The sequence below is a fragment of the Choristoneura fumiferana genome, chromosome 6 (assembly GCF_025370935.1).
Source record: "Choristoneura fumiferana chromosome 6, NRCan_CFum_1, whole genome shotgun sequence".
Lineage (NCBI taxonomy): Eukaryota > Metazoa > Arthropoda > Insecta > Lepidoptera > Tortricidae > Choristoneura > Choristoneura fumiferana.
Window position 1 is genome coordinate 19,567,115 of NC_133477.1, and position 14,150 is coordinate 19,581,264.

Sequence of the window (14,150 nt, forward strand, 5' to 3'; positions counted from 1 at the left end):
TTTTCCTTCCATTAGTCAACGTTGGGCAACTTCTGTTTTGAAGTTCTTGAGAAGAGATAAAATAATTATAATTAGACATTGTAGCTAGTTGATTGAATGTTAACTATGTTATAATTAAAATGTTACAATCTGAAACACAAAAAAAAGAGTGTGGAAAAAACGATTTTAATGGTAAACGGTTTTTGGCCTCTCAAGCAGAGGATCGTGAGTTCGAACCAAGGCTCGCACCTCTTTAATTTTTCTGAATATACGTATAAGTAAAGTTACATACTGGCGAAGACATTCTGAAAGTATACAGTGCCCAGCAACAAATCCTGCGTGGACTTGAAACGATTAGATGATGTGAATGCTATAGATGTCAATATATTTATAGAAATGACACGTAAGCTCTATAATAGAGTTGTAAACAATATTCTAAAATATAAGTCACACATAATAAGAATAGCCAAGGTGTTTATTATCAGAATTATAACCAATGAGGATTGACAAAAATAGTGTCAGTTGTTAACCGTGGTGAAGCTACCGTAATTTGTTAATATCTTATCTATATATATAAAACAAAGTCGTGTTAGTTACACCATTTATAACTCAGAACGGCTAGACCAATTTTTATGATTTTTGTGTTTTTGATTTGTCTTCATCAGGAATAGGATAACAAGTATTAAAACATTGAAAAATTAACGAAAAAATAAAGAAATATCATTTTCCCGTACAAAATGTCCATGGGTTTCGTAACTGTCAAACGTTTAATGTTCAACGTCGATACGGTAAACTCTCTCCTCAAATTAAAGAACGTATTCAATTAATTGTACCCGCTAGATGGCGCTGTTGTTGGTAATGCAGAGTTTTTTCGGGTAGGACAACGTCTGCCGGGTCAGCTAGTTATTTTATAAGGACGTGCGTGATGCTTAATATATTCAGATCCGAAAGTGCATCGGGTCGCTAGTAAAAAGACTAGATCAAAAAAAAACCATACAGATCATAGTTTAGGTAGGTATATTGCAGTATAAACTTGTCCGGGAGACGAGCTGTCGGTAGGCCTCCAACAAGATGGAGCGACGACCTGGTTATGCGGAAAGCACAAGACCGGTCTGAGTGGAGTGGAGGGCCTTGGGGGAGGCCTATGTCCAGCAGTTGACGTCTTTCGGCTGATGATGATAAACTTGTCGCAAATTATCGTTATGTAGTCCACATCTCAAAATGACTACATGTTACTTACTAGTCAATCTAATAAAAAAAAGTGTTGTGACGCTTCTTCGCTCGCTTGACTCGCGCGCAGTAGGGTCACAGTTCAATCTAAACAATCCTCGCTTCGCTCGTCGTCGTATCTAACGGAGCTTCATAAGTGCTTGTTATAGCCTAAATTGAATAAAGATATTTTGACTTATTTTGACTTTGAGCTACCTGATGTGACCATGAACGACGCATTCTTACTAAGATGTAGCTCATGTCTACTCGTGACCACGGCCACTGCAATGTTGCCGAAACGTCGAGGTAAATATTACTCGTGTGTGTTAGCGTGATAAGTCCCGTTGGTGGTAATTTGACTATGTAGCAAGTCATTTAGCGATTTCAGTTGCGATGCAGCCCCTACGTGATTTGGCCATTTTACGATGTAATCATACTACCAGTGTCCAGGTGAATCTTATTATTTAATAATTAATAGTCTTGGTGTTAAACAACCTAGACAAAAATCTAGTAGTATGCGGGGACGATTTCTGTCACCACCTTTTTTGGCTGTAGAAGAACGACGTCTCTATTACAGACATCTTGTTGAAGATAAAATGTTTCCTCTCGAACGATCGCATCTGATTAACATTTAGTTTTTATTGCCATTAAACTAAGATAGCGTCTGGACGTTCTTAAATTATGTTTTACTCTTTGCTGTTTTAAATCCGGTACGAAGGACCATTTTTTTTAACTTAAGAGGTGTTCACGCGACAGCCCCAGAAGCTACTCGTGCGTTTTTCGTCATAGCACTAAGATTGTGCGCGCCCCAAAAGTAATGAAACTATTATCTGGGATGAGACCTAATAAATTGTCGACGCTTTTGAGTGCTCCACTGCTGGATAAAGCCCCCCCCCCCTTAGAAGCCACTCGACGTCAAGACCATGCTCCTGCCACTTCATCATTCATTAGGGCTACAGTACATGCAACTCACGAAATGCGATTACTTATCTTTCTTTTATTCTAACTTTCTTAAAATCTCTTAGACCTAGTTTCCTTTGGAAAATGTACCTCATTTTCACAATGGCGTGCGTGTATGTGAATCAGTTTTATATCGTGTCTATCTTTACCCGTGCCCCGTAAACTTTGCCCACCTAACACTATTAAAGCTATATATAACTAACACATACATACATACGTATACACACCAACGCAAACTGCACACTCATTTCACAAGCTGATTCAATGCAAATAAATATATCGTTTGCTCACTTTTTGAGTATATAAGACGGTGTTTTTGACTTTCGTAAACATTCGTTATATTGTGTTTGAGGTAGCGAGTTTGTTGGAAATGTTGATCGCGAGCCCGGCTTCTTATGGTAACTTTTTATATCCATGCGCGCACGCATGCACAGAATACTAATAATGATCGTAATCAGACACGGAAATTACGAGATAATTGATTAATTAACAGGGAATATGTGTGTTGTATAACAAACCGAGTTGTGGAAAACTACGAAGATTTTATATTTTCAATTGGACAGAGCTTCGAAGTGAACTGTGACGTTCTATAACACGACGACCATAGAAAACTCTGACTTAATTTTATTTTGTTCGCTCGTATCATACGTATTTTTCAACAGATCTACTTATTAATGATTTCTTTGGTGTTATTTTCTCGTTTGGTGTTCCATACGTATTTCCAATTCTCAATCGTCCGTACATTTATTTAAGGGCCAATCAACTGTTTTACCGACACTAATCTGTCCGCGACATTTTTCAAACAATTGCAGATTTTTGTAAGTAAACATGTTTTTTTGTGTATGTTTTTTCTGTATGCTGTATGTTCTGTAGATGGTGTACATGAATACATGCCATCCTACGTAAGTTCCATCTATTAAACTGTGAAATATCTTGTTGGGAGTACGATTTTTCTGTAACGCCAGAGACAATTTTGGTAACGCAGGAGACGCCCAAAGTGTCTGTAAAATACTTGATTGATTTAAAAATCAGTTCATCGGTGGTGAAGATCGAAAAAAACTAATCGAGCTGCTTTAGTTTCTGTAACAATAGTTGGCGGCATCGTGAGGTCCGCCGCGACGACAATTTTGACATTTACGTCGCGTTTGTGATTGGTTAAATAAGTAAATGGGATTCGCGCTGTCATCGTTCATCCACCATTACCTCTCATATTTCGTTTTCTAGATTTTTTTTTACCGTACAACGGCAAAAACTACTAGACACTGGCAAAATTGTCCTCCAATGGACAGAGCCATATTTTTTTAAAGAAACAACAACAATAAGTAAATGAGCGAATCGTAAGCAAAATTGTAACATCAAATGACCCTATTAAACTAACGAGTGCCGGATTTATATTTTTTATGAGTGTAGGCCACTTTATTTCCGCCGCCCCATGTAGGTTTCTAAATAATAAAGCTGCATTCACATCTGTCTGTCGTGTTGTGTCGTGACGCATCAGAACGGTATCGGTTTCATACATTTTATGGTTGCGTTCACATTTATCTGATGCAGTGTGTTGTAACGGCTTGTGTTGTGTCGCAACAAAGCTAGAGAGAGAGAGAGAGGCTATGGTCAAATCCAGGACTGCTAACGCCATCTAGTGATATTGCGCATGTCAAGAAACCCTCATCAGACCTGTTCTTTTCTGAAGTCTGTTAAAAATACCGTTCTTTCCAGAGCACAAGATGGCAATGGCTACAGCGACGGTCACGGCCACCATGGAGTCCTCTCAGACCCTCATCCAGACGGAGTCGAGGGTCCAGAGGAGCTACCAGGAGGTGCAAGTGTCGGAGCAGCGGCAGGTCAAGAAGAAGAAGTCCATGAGGCGGCATAAGGACGAGGGGACTATATCCGTGGTAAGTGATAAATACTGCCAACTGTACGTCAGCTTTCACAAAATATTGCTTTTCTAGATTCAGAATCACAACCCGTACGAGTATGTTCATAAATAGTCTGCATTGTTTACTCTTTAATATTACGCTGCGTTTCCACCTTTTTCAAATGTGCGAGGAGTGTTTCTCATGATCCAATGGAAACGCTTCATTTACCTCGCCTCGCTCCGCTCAGCTGTTTCCACCAGAGATGTGCTGTGCGAGGATCCTAGGTAAATGAAGCATTTCTAATGGTCCATGAAAAACACATTCCTCGCTCTACATCCTCGCACATGTCTGGGGGAAACAATGCAGCAGCAACATGTATACTTTCCTCCCTTCAGAACGAGAGAGGGAGTAAAGTGCAATTTTTCTGTTCAAGGCTTTTCTAAGTATTTTATAGCAAATGCCATTTTTTAAAGTTGATAATTGTAAAGACACGCCATTTTCTATGCTGGTTGTTCTTTAATAATATTTAGAATTTGTTTTTTTCAAGTTTCTTAATGCTCAGTGTGAAAAGTTGTATGAGCAACTCGGGAGCAAAATTATTTTCATCTTGGGCGTTAACACTTGAATCCCTCATTACGCTCAGGATTCTATTGTAGAATCCTTCGCTACATTCTGGATTCAATGTACGCCCTCGACGTAAATAAACCATTTTGCTCCCTTGTGACACAAATAACTATTTCAAATCAGTCCATAAATGACGTTCTGAAGTAACAAAAAACCCGGTCAAGGGCCAGTCGGACTCGCGCACGAAGGGTTCCGTACCATTATCAATACAACATTGGACATTAGCAAAAAAACGGCAAATTAATTTTTTTTTTTTTAAAGTGATTATACAACTAAAGATTCTGTGAATATTTCAAGCGTTTCTGTTGTCGTTATTATAATATCAAGCAAAAAACGGCAAAACAACCAAGTTTGTTGTATGAGAGGCTTCCTTAAATATTTATTTTATTCTGCTTGTAGTATTTGTTTTAATCTGTGAAAATTTCAAGTGTCTAACTATTTCGACTCAAGAGATAGAGCCCTGTGACAGACGGACGGACAGAAAAGACAGACACAGACTCATAGGGTTCCGTGGGCACCCTTTGGGTACGGAACCCTAAAAATTCCTCTTTTAAAGCCGGTGAAAAATACGATAGTTAGTGATAAGATCATAACATAAGTAATAATAATACTAGCCGTATCTCTCGTCTCACCCAATTAGAAGAGGAAAGCAGAAAGTTGCACGTCAAATGTAATTACAATCACATCATAATCTAAGAATGGTACATTTATTTTCTGAACTACATCTCAATCAGTCATTAAATTCCAACTAATCTTATGACGAGATCGCTTTCGACGGCGGCTCAAGAGTAAACAGTTTAGGAAAGTAATTGGATGATAGGAAAAACTAAAAGCATTGAAGCGAGCGAATTCTTGCCAAATCGCACGCAACCGATACGACAGCAATTAATTAGCTAATGTAGACAGTCTGTGGTAAAGTGCGGCTGGAGGGGTTAATTTTGGGGTTTTCCGAATATTTCGAGGGTTTTGTGCTTTCAAAGTCGTTGTGGCCCAGTGGTTGAACCTTGACCTGCCATGCAGTAGAGGAGCAGAACATGCGCAAAACGAAATTATTATTACTACAAGCGTATACACCTACCTACATCCCACTGCTGGAGTCAGGCCTCGTCTCAAAATGAGAGGACTTGTGGCCCACGCGGGGCCAGATCGGATTGGTAACTTCATACACACCATTGATTGCGTCGCTGGTTTATGCAGGTTTCCTCACGATATTTTCCTTCACCGTGAAGCTTGTGATTTTCAAATGTAATTTTTAACTGTAGAGTGACCATGCATCTTGTAAATAATTTTAAAAAATCTTATTTGCAACATTTAAAAAAACAAAATTTCACATGTTTTTCTAAAACTCAGAAATGTAAGCCCGGGTTTGAAACACACGATCGACTACTTGAGAGGCGATAGCTCAAACGACTAGGCCCCCACAGCTTTTATTCAGCGGCGTGCAGCACAAAACCTCCTAAATATCCGTGGAAACCCCATCAGGCTTGTATATATATCCCCCCCACCTCCCACCTTCCCCCTTCAGACAAAGTTGTGGACAAGAGCTAGTTAAATATTCTCAAGCTTCCCTTTTCCAGTCAAAAAGCTCGTCAAAGCTCCACAAGAAGATGCAAGCCGCCGACGAAAATCCTCAGTGCGCGAAGTGTTCCCGCCCCGTCTACGCCATGGAGCGGGTGAAGGCGGAGAAGCGCGCCTGGCACAAGGAGTGCTTCCGCTGCGTTCAGTGCAACAAGCAGCTCACGTGAGTTACATCACCGTGGCAATGCTATTCAATTTTAACATCTGGCTACAAAGATGTCAGTGATAGTGATGTCCACGTTTTTCCATTAAGATTGTTTTTTTTTTTGTAATTTCATTTCCAAGTTTTTACTTTACGGTCATCCGTAAAAGTAAAAATTTGGAATTGAAATAAAACATACAAAAAGATTCTAAAAAAAAAAACAATCTTAATTTGATTGGTTAGTAACGACATCTCTTGTCTGGGTGAGCGGTTAGTTCCAATGGAGTGCCGAAAAAGTTTCTCGATGAGGGCTACGGTATAGATGTCGCTAGCGTCACTGCTTAAGTGGCTAAATAAGAAACAAACAAGCTGAGATATGAGGTGCATAGGGGAAATTCGTGTCTGTACCATTGACCAGCAGTGGTGTAGCGGTATAGCACGCGGTACGGAATACCGAGGACCTGGGTTCGATTCCCAGTGCTGGTCTTATTTTTCTGGTTTTTCTGTGCATCTATATTTCAGTTCGTATTTTCAATTCACGTTTTTCCATCCATCCATCCATCCATAGCAGCCCTTAGTTCGTCCGTCTTCGGCCATAGGTTTCCTCTCCATTTCTCTACGCCTGGCGATCGACAGCCATATGCATCCATCCTCCTCTGCCTGTCGGCAGATATCGTCCTATCGTCCACGTTTTTATGGTGTGGAAAATGCGCCTGATTGCTTCCAGCCCTGTTCGGGGAGACAAGAAACGTGGCACAAAATAAATTTGTTCTAAACAAAATTTTAACACCCTGCGTGTCTTGGCTCTTAGAGATTTGTTTAAATATCTGTTTTGGTAATTGCCCTGCAACAATACCTAATTGCAATTATGTTAACTATAAAAATTAGCATAATAACAAATCAATTAAAAATATAAGGTAAGTACATAAAAATACGGGTTTGGACGAGTGAAAACAAAATGAAAAGGCAATTGTTAGTTTTCATGGCCTTCTGTTATTTTGATTGTGCATGTTATTTAGAGGTAAATCTAATACCTTTAGACGAGCGACTCTTGTATTATAATCAGAATCTCGGAAACGGCTCTAACGATTTCAATGAAATTTGGTATGTAGGGGTTTTCGAGGATGACAAATCGATCTAGCTTGGTCTTATCTCTGGGAAAATTCTTATTTAACGCTTATTTCGCCCAGGTACTGAACCTTATCCAGTAATCCTTCCGATCTGCATCATAAAATACGGCATGTTATTTTTTGTCACATTTGACCAGTCGAGTCCCGACTAAGACAAGCGATTTTTGAAATATCCATAAATCCAGAATTTATTGTTTTTTAAAAATAAAGGGAAGTCCTTTACACATAATGTGCTATTTTCAATATTTAAGATAGCTGCCATCCATGTGGCATTAATATGGACTTAATATGTTAGTCTGAAATAGTCTTTTTTTTTCAATCGACCTTTCCACCTACGTTTAGCGGAAGTGTAAAATGCTTCCGCCGTAGAATTAATTGTACTTCTGAAATGTTAACACAATATATTTCTTATGTTCACCAATGTGGCCGAATATGGCTTTTCCCACTAATTAGTGCAACTCTACTTCCAAGATATGTGTAGTGTACATACATACATATTTTTTACTGTTATACAAGGTGAAGCTAATAAAGTGTTAAAAAATCTATCATCTTTGCAGCGTGGAAACATACCAGAGCGACCACACTACTCTCTACTGCAAGCCTCACTTCAAGCAACTGTTCGAACCCAAACCGGCGAACGGCGACGACCAGCCGGACGGTAAGTCGTCACCACTAGTACACAGTGACGTTATGTGAGGATAGACAGCGCCAGTAGCCCCGTATGCACCCGCCAGCACCACCACTAGCGCTGCCTACCCTCATGGCGACACTAGCGCTGCCTACCCTCATGGCGACACTAGCGCTGCCTACCCTCATGGTGACACTAGCGCTGCCTACCCTCATGGTGACACTAGCGCTGCCTACCCTCATGGCGACACTAGCGCTGCCTACCCTCATGGTGACACGTGCTCCTACCCTCATGGTGACACTAGCGCTGCCTACCCTCATGGTGACACTAGCGCTGCCTACCTACATGGCCACACTAGCGCTGCCTACCCTCATGGTGACACTAGCGCTGCCTACCCTCATGGTGACACTAGCGCTGCCTACCCTCATGGTGACACTAGCGCTGCCTACCCTCATGGCGACACTAGCGCTGCCTACCCTCATGGTGACACTAGCGCTGCCTACCCTCATGGTGACACTAGCGCTGCCTAGCCTCATGGTGACACTAGCGCTGCCTACCCTCATGGTGACACTAGCGCTGCCTACCTCATGGTGACACTAGCGCTGCCTACCCTTATGGTGACACTAGCGCTGCCTACCCTCATGGCGACACTAGCGCTGCCTACCCTCATGGCGACACTAGCGCTGCCTACCCTCATGGTGACACTAGTGCTGCCTGGCCTCATGGTGACACTAGCGCTGCCTACCCTCATGGTGACACTATGCTGCCTACCCTCATGGTGACACTAGCGCTGCCTACCCTCATGGCGACACTAGCGCTGCCTACCCTCATGGTGACACTAGCGCTGCCTACCCCCATGGCGAGACTAGCCTTAACCCTTCACCTTCAACCGGGGTAGTCAGCGAAAAAAGTACTGTCAACTCCAGCCGGCTCCTTGTAGAGCCAGCTGACTGTGTTCGAATTTAGCCTCATAGTCATTTAAATAGAGCTTAAATTATTTTTTTATTGATATAATAATATTCATAATGTTCTTGGGTTTTGACAGTACTTTTCTTTTGGTAGTGATCGGGTTTTGAAGGGTTAAGGACCGACAAAGTTGAAAAATTTGTATCTTATGTTTGCACATAAACTCTAAATTAAACTATACGATTATGCTCCTTTAATTTACTTAATGTTTGGCTAGTAGAGATCCCTTAACCTCGTAAGGCCCAACGTCCTAAATTAGGAGACACGTCAAAGCAAATGTCAACTTTTACTAATTGACATTAAGGGCCTGTTTGACCACTTGTTGACTAACTTTAAGTGACGGATATCAGTGGCGCCATCTCTGTTTGCTTTGTCCGAATAAACAAAGACGGCATGGCATTACTTTTATCTGACACTTAAAGTTAGTCGACAAATGGTGAAACAGGCCCAAAGTTTCAAATTCTAATAATCGAAATTTGATGTGGGCCTTACGAAGTTAAAGCGATAACTTCACGTATTTTACTACATGTACCTATCTCAGATTTATTAATTATGTTCTCCCTTTTAAGAGGGAACCCTAAAAATCAAAAATAATGGTCACGCTCTATCGCGTTCTTTATCAATTCAATGTTCAATCCCCATTATTTGCGCAATGACCCATTAATAACAAACAATGTATTTTAATAAATCCTTTGGCAACAAGTGATAAAGTTAATTAACTTGTCAACACCTCGTTATTGTATTGACGATGTTAATGAATCATTAGTTTAAAAATATGTTTCTGTAAAATTATTTAGTGTATCCTTGTTCTTTGTTGCAAGTGGAAGTGATTTATACAAAATGGATGGGGAAGATGTGGGTATGTTACTACAATGGATTGTATATTTTTGTAAAATGCTATTTCATTTCGTTTCATAAAGACGTAGTTAAGCCGTGGTAGCCTTGGTCTCTCAAGCAGAGGATCGTGGGTTCCAATCGGGGCTCGCCCAGCCCCCATAAGTTTTCGAAGTTTATGTGCGAAATTACATTTGAATTTTACCACGAGCTTTACGATGAAAACGTCGTGAGGAAATCTGCGAAGCAACTCAATGGTGTGTGTGTAGTTGCCAATCCGCACTCGCCCAAGTGAGAACTACGGCACAAGCTCTCTCGTTCTCAGAGGAGGCCAGGGCAGCAGTGGGACGTATATAGGACGGAATGATGATGGTGTTTCCAATAGTACAGCCTAATCTAGAGAAAACTGGCAAAAAAAATTTGCAGAATACATTTTCCAGTTTCCAGGTGCACAAAATACATACAAGTATGGTAGAGATATATTAATAGTTTTATTCATAAATCAATAGACTAAAAATTAAGGGGCTACCCAAGGTTTTCATCGATTATTGACAAGTTTTGAATAGTATCTCCTACTTTTGCACTACAGATTGAATTATAAGTCAAATGGCTACCGGTTCTTCAATCTTTTATCTCCATTTTTGTGAAATACTTAATTTTGTATGATTTTTTTAAACATTGTCTAAAAAAAACACTTATTTCGTATCTCTATTGACGTGAAAGATCTACATATACGAAATCTACATATTTGGGTTCGTCTTTGACTTCTCTAAAAACGTGTCGACGGTTTTCATTTGAAACTAATTAACACAAAAGTTATGGCCAGAAAACCAGTTTTTTGGCCTAAAATTGTTCAACTTTGATGCGAAATATCTCGAAAACAATGAACTTTGAAGTAAATATGGGATATTATATTGCTTAAAGCCGTTGTTGTTAACATAATAAGCTCCAAAACACATAAGGAATTCAGATCGAAGGTCATTGGGGCATGGGATCCCCTTAATATAAAATGCAAATAACCATTGAGTACCTATTGTTTGTTTTATTTGCATTTTTTTTTTACTTTTAGCCCAGGAAAATAAAAACATTTTTTAAACCGATATTAAATGCAAGTTATTAATAATTTGTTAATTAATGTTTAGAGATAACTTAGTTTACGTTTATATACTATGTTATTTTTAATTTCCGTTAACTTTAAGAGAGCATTCAGAGGCTCAAATGAAGTTAATTTCAAAACACTGGCACTTATAATGAATTGTTTGTTTTGTTTTAGCGGTAGCCCCTAAGAAACACCAGATGATCATCTGCGAAAGCAACCCCATCGAGCTGCCGCCCGATGTTGCCAGAGGTAAGATCTCTATTCAATTCAATACAATTTTATTTAATTGAGATAAAAATCCATATTGGGTTAGTAACAATGTCCTGTGAGCTAGTGTTAGAGAAAGAAATAAACAGACATCAAAACATTTATATTTAAATCATTTCTTTATATTTCTCATTGTGGAGGGCAAGTGCCCTGCCGTGGAATGTATAAAGGCCGAGATGCCATTTATTTTGTTCAACCGGTTTAATAAAATAAATTACAATACAAATGTTTTCAATAACAATAAAAACTTGAATTGGACACAAAACAAATTTGGAAATAAGAGCCAAGTAAAAAAATTAGGATATTAATGGAAGTGTAAATGTCCCAGTGCTCGACATAGTATGCCGAATAGATCAGTTTAAAGCTGAAAAAAATTAAAGTTGACGATTACTGGGAAATTGACTACCAGTCGGACGTGGCCAATGGGTCCCAAGTTCTAGTTGATTGACTCCTGTACGTATGACGTAAATTATGGGTGCCCCTAAAACCTGGACATGTTAATAAATTTGTAATTTCCCGTAGCGTCGGACAAGCCAGACCTGGGCCTCCAGGAGCTGTCCCAGCTGGACGTGAAATCCCGCTTCGAGGTGTTCGAGAACAAGAATAAGACGGAGGCGCCCGCGCCGCCCGAGCCGCGCGCCCCCCGCGAGAAAAGCACCGCCCTGCTGTCCAAGCTAGCCAAGTAAGCAATCATCATCATCGAAAATACAAACTGAAATATAGATGCATAGAAAAACCAGAAAAATAAGACCAGTGCTGGGAATCGAACCCAGGTCCTCGGCATTCCGTGCCACGTGCTATACCACTACACCACCACTGGACAGTGATACAGACACGAATTTCTCCTATGCACCACATATCTCAGCTTGTTTGTTTTCTTATTTAGTCACTTAAGCAACGACACTAGCGACATCTATGCCGTAGCCCTCGTCGAGAAACTTTCAGCACCCCATTGGAACTAACCGCTCACCCGGACAAGAGATGTCGTTATTAAGCAATCAAATTAAGATTGGTTTTTGGAATCTGGGTTTACGGGATGACCGTAAAAGTAACAAAAAATTTGGAATTGAAATAAAAAATACAAAAAGATTCCAAAAAACCAATCTTACCATCATCATCATCATAGCTCGGACGTTATTCTCTTTGATCATAACCAGGGAGCGTAACTTTGATGCCGATGACAGACGTATGAGCTAACTACAGTGTTTTATCCAGACCTCTTTAGTTTACTGATATAATCAATGTCAGATAGAACGCAGTCAATTTTCATGGATGGTTTTGGGATTTGGAATTGCCAGAAGTTTTAAGCAAAGAAATATTTTTAAAACCATTGCCATCAAAAAAAAAAGATTTACATTAAGAAAGGTTTTGTTTTCAACAATATTTTGCTCCATGTGCGGTTATGAGGATTATGAGCACTACAACGCCAATTTGTAATTGGCGGGAGATTTGAGAGTTATATTGCCCTGAGTGTACACGTGAAGTTTATTTAAGTAAATAAAAACTAATATTTTTGTTACAATTAGATTACCTAGTAAAATATAACTAAATAAATAATTACGCGTAAATAATTACGCGTTCGGTTACGTGGGTGCACACTCACCGGGGTTCAGCTGAAAACCAGCGCTGCAGCTCTGGTTACAGGGCTACGGCATATGCTGAGCTGAGTCCTTTTGGCATCACACTACAGCACAATATCTCTTATTTTCCTCTCTTTTCCTATTTTGTTTTTACTGTGTTTTGTTGTGATGTAGTGTGTTTTTCTTGTCAATAAATGTTGTGAGTTTGAGTTTGAGTTTGTAAAATATTTTATTCACATGGTATTTTAAATTTACATCACTACTTAATTAACGAGTCATAAGCATCATTGCAGTGTTGTAATTTTGTTTTAAGAACATCCTAGTTAGGTCATAATGACGTCACCCGCACCAAAGTTACGCTCCGTGGCCATCAATAATAAAAAATATAAATAAATATCATGGGACACTTGACACCAATTGACCTAGTCCCAAACTAAGCAAAGCTTGTAAATACAATGGATACTAGGCAACGGATAAACATACTTATATACATTATTGAACATCCAAGACCCGAGAACACACATTCGTATTATTCATACAAATATCCACGCACATCTCTGGTGGGAACGCCGCCTAAAGTATGACCTTTTAGTACTCCTAAGAACAATGTTCTTGGCAAGTAAATTATCTTCAAACAAACCCCTCTTTCTGCGGCTTTATATTACTTCATCTCTCAAGTACCTAGTTTTTTAAACTCTTTCTTTTTGCCATTTCCGACCTTAGCTGTAACGGATTAAAGTTCAGCTTTTTTAGATTGTTTTTCGAGTTGGAACTCACACGTGTTTCGTAGTAGATTTGAATAGTCTTGATAGTAGAAATAAGGGTTTTTAAATATTTTGTACTTTTTAATTGCAGAGGTAACGCACGTTTTTTACTTCGTTAAATATGACCAGTTTGGACAAGTTCCTCAATTCTGTGACTGTTTTTTTAAAACTAATTTTGTGTCGAGTAATGGTAGAAAAAAATGTAGCTTGCTACCGTTATAATAAAAAGCGCTTCATATATTTATTTTCCTATAAGTTTTAGTTACTAGTTTTTCATATAAGTTCCCAATCCGCACTGGGCCCGCGTGGAACTATGTGCCCAGCAGTGGGACGTATATAGGCTGGGATGATGATATATTTTCGGTTGTCGAAATGCCACAAATGTTAAGTATCAACATACACACACATCTCGATAAAAATTATTCTTTCCTATTTCATTTTAGTCTTTGATACAATCAAATCAAGTCCTAAGCGAAAGTTTATATGTAGTTTTATTTTTAACTTCATGGGATCGAGATAAAATCCCAAATG

At 39.4% G+C, this 14,150-nt stretch overlaps 1 protein-coding gene across 1 annotated transcript; it reads left to right on the forward strand.

The window, feature by feature from the left end:
* The first annotated feature begins 2,499 nt into the window (after positions 1-2,499).
* Positions 2,500-12,166, forward strand: LOC141428735 (LIM domain and actin-binding protein 1-like). Its single transcript, XM_074088748.1, has 6 exons — positions 2,500-2,546; positions 3,865-4,043; positions 6,209-6,372; positions 8,039-8,139; positions 11,183-11,257; positions 11,798-12,166. The coding sequence occupies exons 1-6, from the start codon at positions 2,519-2,521 to the stop codon at positions 11,959-11,961; spliced, it is 711 nt and encodes a 236-aa protein (XP_073944849.1). The 5' UTR covers positions 2,500-2,518; the 3' UTR covers positions 11,962-12,166.
* The last annotated feature ends 1,984 nt before the right edge of the window (positions 12,167-14,150 follow it).